We start from the raw sequence: 9,307 nt of genomic DNA, 5'->3' as shown, positions 1-9,307 counted from the left end.
GATTCTCTTGCCTCAGCCTCCAAAGTGCTGGGATTATAAGCGTGAGCCACTGAGCCCAACCAAAAGCTACCACATTTAAGCAGTACTATAGTCACACATTACAATGTACTGAACATTAAACAAAAAAAAAATGGTATAGAGATGAAACTATGCCAGAGCACATGACATGAAAAGAAGAAAAACTTTTCCGTTTGTATGTATAAAATGAGCTTAATATCAATAATCAACAGCACAGCCAGAACTGTGCACAAAAGAGAAAACTACTGACCAGTCTTATCAATGTAAAACTTCTAAATAAAATGTTAAGAAACAAATCCAGTGGCACAAAAGAATGATATACCATGACCAAGAAGAATTGCATGACGAGTGTAAGAATAATTCAATATTTGGGATTTTATTAATATAATTTATCATATTATTAGGTTTGTGCAAAAGTAATTGTGGTTTTTTTCCATTAAAAGTAACTAAAAGTAATGGCAAAAACCGCAGTTGCTTTTGAACCAACCTATACAGCACACCTAAGGAGAAAAACCACATGAACATCCCTAGAGATGTTGAAGAGCCGTTTGACAAATTTCAACTTCTAGTATCAATTTTTAAAAATCCTCAATAAAATAGGAATGTGTGTGTACTTCCTTAACACAATAGCACTTAGTCTCAAATCCAGCCTTGTGCTATACGTGGAAATCATTCCAAATAAAATCTCAAAAAGGGCCGGGCGCAGTGGCTCATGCCTGTAATCCCAGCACTTTGGGAGACCAAGGCAGGCAGATCACTTGAGGCCAGGAGTTCAAGACCAACCTGGCCAACACAGCAAAACCCCGCCTCTACTGAAAGTACAAAATGGTGCCACATGACCGTAATCCCAGCTTCTTGGGTGACTGAGGCACGAGAATTGCTTGAACCCGGGAAGCAGAGGCTGCAGTGAGCCGAGATTGTGCCACTGCCTTCCAGTTTGGGCAACAGAGCAAGATGGTCAAAAAACAAACAAACAAACAAAAAACGGGAAAAAAGAAATAATGCCCACTACTATCATCACTGGCATTTCATACTGTTCTGGTGACACTAGTCAATTCAACTAAGTGAGAGGCAAACATTAAAAGTACTATATTAAAATTATAAAAGAGGAGTTGAAATCATCACTGTTGGCTGCTGATTGTATACTGAAAACCCAAGAGAATCAAGTGAAAACCTACTACATAAAACATGAGAATTTACCAAAATTATCAGTTACAAAATTAATTCACAGAAATAAAAAGCTTCATAAGTAAAAACAAGATATACTCATTTATGACACCAACACAAAAGATGAAATTCTTTAAGATAAACTTAAAAATAGATATACAAAAGTTGGATGAAGAAAACTCTAAAATGCTCCTGAAGAATACAAAAATGTTTACTTTTCTCTTTAGGTGTTTAATATACCTATGGTTATTTTTCCAAGAGGTATGAATCTAATTTTATTTTTTTTCTATATGAATATCAATATATGGCTTCTAGAACAAAAGGGTCCCCAAACCTCATTGATTTGTAATGCCTGAAAATTTTTTCCCAATTTAATCTGTACATTTAATGCAACCACAAGGTGATTCTGAAGTTTATATGGACAAAAATATATATTAATATATCCAGAATATTTCTGAAAAAGAATAATGAGGGAGGCTAGCCACACTAGAGACAGCCTCAGTACTTAAAACAGTGTAGTAGTCCTCTGTGAGGACTGATCAATAAAACCAAGTAGAAAGCCCAGATATAGTCCGAAATAGGGATTTTGTTTATCATGACAGTGGCATCTCAAATCAGTGCACAAAGGTGGATGTTTGGTAACCATCGAGAAGAAAATAAAGTCGGATCCATATCTTACTCCTTACATCAGGAAAAATTACAAATGGATCAAAGATACAAATGCATAAAATAGAACCACTAAAGTGATCAAGAAACATGAGGCCGGGCGCGGTGGCTCAAGCCTGTAATCCCAGCACTTTGGGAGGCCGAGACGGGCGGATCACGAGGTCAGGAGATCGAGACCATCCTGGCTAACACGGTGAAACCCCGTCTCTACTAAAAAATACAAAAAACTAGCCGGGCGAGGTGGCGGGCGCCTGTAGTCCCAGCTACTCGGGAGGCTGAGGCAGGAGAATGGCGTGAACCCGGGAGGCAGAGCTTGCAGTGAGCTGAGATCGGGCCACTGCACTCCAGCCTGGGCGGCAGAGTGAGACTCCGTCTCAAAAAAAAAAAAAAAAAAAAAAGACACATGAGAATATTTTTTAACAACCTGGGGATGGGAAAGGCAATACATATAAAATTCAAATACTCTTCAGGCCAAAAGACCATAAGACAATAGAAAAACTGCAGGAAATAACGCCACATGTCACAAAGGGCTAATTTCCTTAATATAGCTACATAGGTCCTACAAATTCTGAGAAAAACCTTAAAAACCCAATAGAAAATAATGCAAAGGATATGAACAAAGAGTTCACAGAAAAGGAAATACAGACATATAAAATTTAGCATATAAAAATGCTTAGCATTCCCAGAATATGAGAAATGCAAATTAAATCCACACTGAGATCAGGTGTCAGAGAGCAAAGATCCAGATGTTTTCTATAAAGTGCCGGCTGAAAAGGCTGTGGGAAAACAGACTCGCTGTTTTCTGGTAGACATATAAATTGATACAAATCCTACTGAGGAGATTTCAATACCTGTTAAAATTAGAAATGTGTATTTCATTTGACCCAGAATTTGCACCTTTGAGGGTTTATCCTACAAACCCATATAAATGGGAAAAGATATGTGTATAGGTTATGGATGGTAGCATTGTTTCAACAGCAAAAGGATGTATACTATTTAATTTTCATACTGAAGAATTGGTTTTAAAAATTGTGATACACTCAAACTAAGGAATACTATGCAAGTATAAAATGAAGGAGGACACGTTTTGTGTACTGATGTGGAAAGATTCTAAATATATATCCTTATGTGAAAAAATAATATATATGTAAATGTATATAGTATGCTATCATTTGTGTAAAAGTAGCAACACAAGAAAATATATTTGAACTTCCTTGTGTATGTGTTAAATATCTTGGAAAGGACACAAAATAAACTAATAGTAGTTTTTCTGTCGGGAGGGAAATTGGTGGCTTGCAGACAAGATGGAAGAAAACTTTCCAAAATCTTTCGATTTTGAACCACGTGAACATACTGACTATTGAAATATGAAATAAATAAAAATTATAGGATATTGCCATGAATTGTGCAGTAAATTTGAAAATAAATTTAAAATAGGCAATTCTCTAGGTAAATGTAAGTTATCAAACATTTCAAAAAGAAAAGGAAATTCAATCAGTAATCACGTATCTACCTGCTTTTAAAAGCAGCATATCTGGACTATGTTACAGGACAGTTATAGTAGCTAACTAACCAATATAAACTATTCCCGAGATAGGAAAGACAGCCAAAGCCCCACTCCTTAACTCATTTTATGATGTTAGTGTAACCTTTATACTAAAATCAAAGAGAATAGAAAATTATAAGCCAGGCTCCCTTTTGAACATAACAGGATAAATGCTGAATAGAATATAAGGAAACCCAAACCAGAATATGTATTTTAAATGCCTTGTGACAAGTAGGAGGGCCAGATGTATTTTTAAAATAAAAATTAGAAGGCCGGATGTAGTGGCTCACGCCTGTAATCCCAGCACTTTGGGAGGCCGAGGCGGGAGGATCATGAGGTCAAGAGATGGAGACCATCCTGGTTAACACAGTGAAACCCCGTCTGTATAAATATAGAAAAAATTAGCCGGGAGTGGTGGTGGGGGCCTGCGGTCCCAGCTACTCGGGAGGCTGAGGCGGGAGAATGGCGTGAACCCGGGAGGCAGAGCTTGCAGTGAGCCGAGATCGCGCCACTGCACTCCAGCCTGGGCAACGAGTGAGACTCCCTCTCAAAAATAAATAAATAAATAAATAAATAAATAAATAAATAAATAAATATAAAAATTAGAAAATACACAAATTAGAAAAACATTTTTGAGATAGAAAAAAATATGTATACTTTAAATATCCCATGCTTTATACACACATACACACTCATTTCCGATAAAGACCCAGATGTGGAAAGCAAATCCTTAATACATTTAAAAGAGGATAGAAATCCATTAATTACTTCAAGAGGAAGAAAAGTTTCTTATACTAAGAAGAAAAGAAGCATAGATAATAAAGGAAAATTTGAGAAATGTGACCACATTAACCTTTTTAAATTCTATGCAAGAAAACAGCATAAAGTTTTCCTAAAAGCCAGAAACCAGAAGAATATATTTACAACATATAGCTGACAAAAAAGATTGGTATTCAAAATATTATTTATTTATTTATTTATTTTTGAGATGGAGTCTCACTCTGTCACCCAGGCTGGAGTGCAGTGGCGTGATCTTGGCTCACTGCAATCTCCACCTCCCAGGTTCAAGCGATTCTCCTGCCTCAGCCTTCTGAGTAGCTGGGATTAGAGGCGCCCACCACCATGCCTGGCTAATTTTTGTATTTTCAGTAGAAATGGGGTTTCGGCATGTTGGCCAGGCTGGTCTCGAACTCCTGACCTCAAATGATCCACCTGCCGTGGCCTCCTAAAGTGCTGGGATTACAGGCTTTAGCCATCGCCCCTGGCTGTATTTTTTAAATATAGACTTACAAGTTCAAAAGGCAAGCACTATAGAAAAGTGGACCAAAAATGTTGACAGGCATGTCACAGAAGAGTAAGCTCAACTGGCCTACAGACACTTCAAAAGTAACTCAATTGCACTGGTAATCAAGAAAATGAAAAGGTATACAATTTTTCACCCAATGAATTGGAAAAAAAAACTGTGAAACTACTTGCCACCTGCTGGCAAGAATGTTGGGAACCAGTTTATCTCATTCACCACAAAAGCATAAATTAGTATAACCATTTTGAATCATGTTTTGAAAATATCTAATAATGTTAAATCTGCACATACCCTGTGACCACATAATTCCATCTCGCCCTGTGTACAAAATGACATTTATAAGAAAATTCATTGCAGCACTGTTTGTAACAGTAACAAATCAAAAACATTTTGAATGTTTATCCACATTGAATACAATTTTATATAGTCATATCATGAAATACGCTAATATACAGTTAAAGGAATGTATTTGATCTATAGTATACATACCCATATCGATAAACTTTGAAAACATAATGTTTAACTAAAAAATCCACATACATATGATCTCCTTTCTATCAAATGGTAGAATACATAAAATAACATTATAGGTTGTTTATGTGCATGCATATATGACCAAAATTTAAACACATGGAGAAAACAGGAATATACCCTTCTACTGTGATTGCCTCTAAGGAATGAGAGAGGACCAAGAAGATGAAGGGGGTGGGCTTCAACTGTATCTGTAATGTTTTATTTATTTTTAAAATGTCATGGCCAAATTTTAATATTTGCCATGTCTGGGTTGTGGGCCTGTGCGTATAATTCCCTATTCAAGTCTCTGAAAAGAGATGAGACCCTTGCCTTGTCTGGTTTCTATTCAGATGCAGAAGCTCTTATACTGAATCTCCACAGCCCAGTGATTTGGGCCATATTACCTGTGCCCAGTGTGCTAACTGCAGACCTCCTCTGGGACTTTCCTTCTCTCATTCTGCCCACCTGTCATAACATTTTATTTCTCCATGTTGGACCTATTAATGTCATCTTACAAAAGGCCATTTGCTGTGACCATACCAAGAAGATAGCATATTTTCTGCCACACTCAGTTTCCTCCAAGCAAGCAAGGCCTGTCCAACCTCCATCCGTGGTCACCTGAGATGGGCCTGTGTCCCTCATTCTCTGCCTATAGCCCCTGCTATGAAGTGGGTCTTCATTGTACCCTGAGCCATTACTGGCATTGAGTTTTGAGTTACAGAACTGATTCTTTCTCATTCGCATTTCTAGATTTCCTCAATATCCAACAGCAGAGCAAAATGACACACATACTCTTACCTAGTTTCTAGTTTTGACTCTACTTTTACCCACAGTTAACGTTTACTGACAGTTGGAAATTTAAACTATAGGTAGCTTTGTTTTGGTTTGACCTAAATGAGTAGTTTTGATATGAGTTTGATATTTTGGCTATTCTACTCTTTCCTTTGTTTCCAAAGAACAAAGACACTGCAGCAGCAGGTATTTTTCTTTGTTTGTGTTTTTAATGAGTCTAACCTAAGTTCCTGAGGATCAAGTTTATACTTTACTGCCTTTGATGCAAAGGTTATAATGAGCAACTCAAATACAGGACTCCAGACTGGGCGTGGTGGTTCACACCTGTAATCTCAGCACTTTGGGAGGCCAAGCCAGGCTGATCATTTGAGCTCAGTAGTTCAAGACCAGTTGGGCAGCATGGCAAAACCCCATCTCTATAAAAAATACAAAGAAACTAGCCAGGCATGGTGGCACGCCTGTAGTTCCAGCTACTCAGAAGACTGAGGTGGGAGGACAGCTTGAAGCCCAGGAGGTCAAGACTTCAGTCAGCTGTTATCGAGCCACTACACCTCAACCTGGGTGACACAGTGAGACCATGTCTCAAAATAAATAAATAAATAAATATATATATATATATATATATATGTAGAGAGAGAGAGAGAGAGAGAGACTCCATTGGCTTGGCAGAATGCACCTTGGAGTGAGTGCAGTAGTCTCCATATGTTAGAGCTGAAATCCTTTCAGGAGAAACATATTTCTGAAATTATAATGAAAGTTGTTGGAAAATATGATCTAACACAAATATATCTGATTTACAGCTTCACATAAAATACATAGTTGGGATATAATGATATTTTAGAACTAGAAAAGACAAGAAATAATATACTCTTTTAGTTGGTTAAAGTCTTTATAAGTACTTCTCAGAAATATTGAAAATGTCCACAAATATATTGAATTACCTCTTGTCTCAATAGACGTTCTGCCTGATTTCTGGTAATGTTTCTATGGTACCACCTGTAAAAGCAATAAAAATGATTTTTAAATTTTATATTCAATTTTTTTTAGGAAAAAACAGGGCTCCATTTCCTTCATTTTTAAGAACTTACTTCAGATCTGATCTTAGAAAGTTGAGTGTTTTTTTTTAATTCAGATAAACAATAATATATCATTATGGGTTAATTAAGTTTAATATAATTTTATGTTCAAGCCAATATCTAGTTTATTCTATCATATCTCAATTCAACTTCTAATATATACTTAGTATACATTATGAATGATTTAACTTCTTATAGATTTCCATGAAAGGTATGTGGTAAAGACCTCATCATCTTGAACAAACACAGAGTTTTGGCAAACTAAAAAAATACTTATGTCTGTCTTTCCTCTCAGAAACTTCCTACTTACATGTTTTTATAGGTGCTTTGTTACGCCTTCCAAAAATTAAAGCCCATTCTTACTTTTCTGACACTCCTAAGTGCATTACATTATATATAGTCAGTAGTTAGTAGATGTTCTCACTTTTAAGTGGGAGATAACAGGGGGAACACATAGCCATAGAGATGGAAATAATGGACACTGGGGACTCCCAAAGCAGGGAGGATCGAAGCGGGGTGAGTTGAAAAATGACTTATTGTATAAAATGTTCACTATTTGGGTGATGAGTACACCAGAAACCCAATACCCACCATTACACAATACACTGTTGTTAGAAAAAAAAAAAGAAAAAAACTTGCACGTGTACCCCCTAGATCTAAAATAAAATTTTTAAAAAATCAAAAAACAGAATACATGTAACAACCAATACATGAACTTGCCTCTGACACCCTCTCCCACCCCATCTGTCTCCTGAGGCTCCTGTCACTCACTGAGCTTCAGTCTCATTGGAATTCTTTCCTTCCCCAGATTCACCAATCCCTTTTCTGCCCTCAATCATGCTGTTTTCTCTGCATGAAACATGTCATTAAATGACTTTAGAATATCAGAAGTACACACAGTAAACATAATTAACTAATATTGTAAGCTAAACATACAGTTTGATATAATACCTAGTCAATAAGCAAATGTTGTACAGGAAGGAGAAAGAAAAAATGGTAGAACAAAAGAGAGAGAAAGGAAAACTGAAAGGCTTTCATTTCAAAACAAGACTTTAAAAAAAATTTAATGCTTCACAAATTTGCATGTCATCCTTGCACAGGGAACATGCTAATCTTCTCTGTATTGTTCCCATTTTTAGTATATGTGCTGCCGAAGCAAGCACTCAAAAACAAGATTTTTAAGAAGATTTTAAACTTAATCTAATATTGCCAGATAGAAGTATGTGACAAATTCAAGATCCTTTAAAATAATTCCGAATTCTATCAAGCAGGAAAGAGACTGAATGAATGGAACTTAGAGGATGCAAGAGCACAGTATTTCAGAATTTCATCTATTTAGATCAGATTATAAAAGTTAGAAGGGGTTTTTAAAACAAAAAATATATATAAGTAAAACTGTAACTCTTATACCTAGACAACACTGATTACAAGTAAGACCAAATGATGTGCATGAAGGAGTTAGGGACAGGAATCCTATTTACATTTTGTTTTAATCCAGCACGTCCAGCTACAGGTGAGTAGAAACATTCTGTATGTTATGTGAATACCTCTGGTACCATGTCCCAATCTTAGATTTCTGATCAATAAGTAAACAGTATTGTGTTCTTGAATTTTTGATCTAGAAACCCCATTAGATCTGAGAAGGTGAATCTGCTTCCCTTAGTAAGTGACTTTCTGTGAGAAGATTAAGGATTCCGTGTAGAGATAATGAGATAAATGAAACTCATACTTCTGTAAAGTTCAGGAATAATCAACATGTTTGGTATTTAAAATATCTATTATTTTAAGAGAATCTGGTGTATTAGATTTTTGCCTCTGATTTAAAGGGCATAATTAATTTTAAACTGGTTATTTGAAGTTGAAGATAATTTGACTCGTTTTTAAAACGATATTTATACAGTTAAAGGAACTTGATTTCCCACATTTATAAGTTTAGTTTATTAGATTTTCAGGATCATTTAAAGACTTGCATAGGGCTTTTCACAATTGTAAATTTGCCCTGTCAGGCATGTGAAGTACTTTGAAAGAAAACTGATTTTATTCAGTTTATTAATGCAAATTAAAAGTTTCCAAAAATTTAATTAACTGAGCTTATAAATCGGACTGATTGTTTAAGGATATCTAGTATGTTGAGTTTGAATTAAGCTGATTGTTCTTACTTTTTTAGATTTATATATAGTATACCAAATTTTATAAGTCGAATTTGAGGACTTTCTGAAAACTAGG

General features: G+C 35.8%; 1 protein-coding gene and 1 non-coding gene across 2 annotated transcripts in view; both read right to left on the bottom strand.

Annotated features, from left to right (window-relative positions):
* The window catches only part of TXK (TXK tyrosine kinase), a 70,063-nt gene that overhangs the window by 31,622 nt on the left and 29,134 nt on the right, over positions 1-9,307 (bottom strand). The window contains exon 6 of the mRNA XM_025385832.1: positions 6,947-7,001. Within this exon, the coding sequence (XP_025241617.1) occupies positions 6,947-7,001 (55 nt within the window). The remainder of the gene's footprint in view (positions 1-6,946; positions 7,002-9,307) is intronic.
* LOC112625685 lies at positions 8,137-8,244 on the bottom strand. Its single transcript, XR_003119746.1, has one exon. It is a non-coding gene; the product is annotated as a U6 spliceosomal RNA (small nuclear RNA).

Source organism: Theropithecus gelada, chromosome 5 (genome assembly GCF_003255815.1).
Source record: "Theropithecus gelada isolate Dixy chromosome 5, Tgel_1.0, whole genome shotgun sequence".
In the NCBI taxonomy this organism is placed as follows: Eukaryota; Metazoa; Chordata; class Mammalia; order Primates; family Cercopithecidae; genus Theropithecus; species Theropithecus gelada.
Note: the sequence above shows the minus strand (reverse complement) of the source record. Positions and strands in the feature narration are given on the sequence as shown.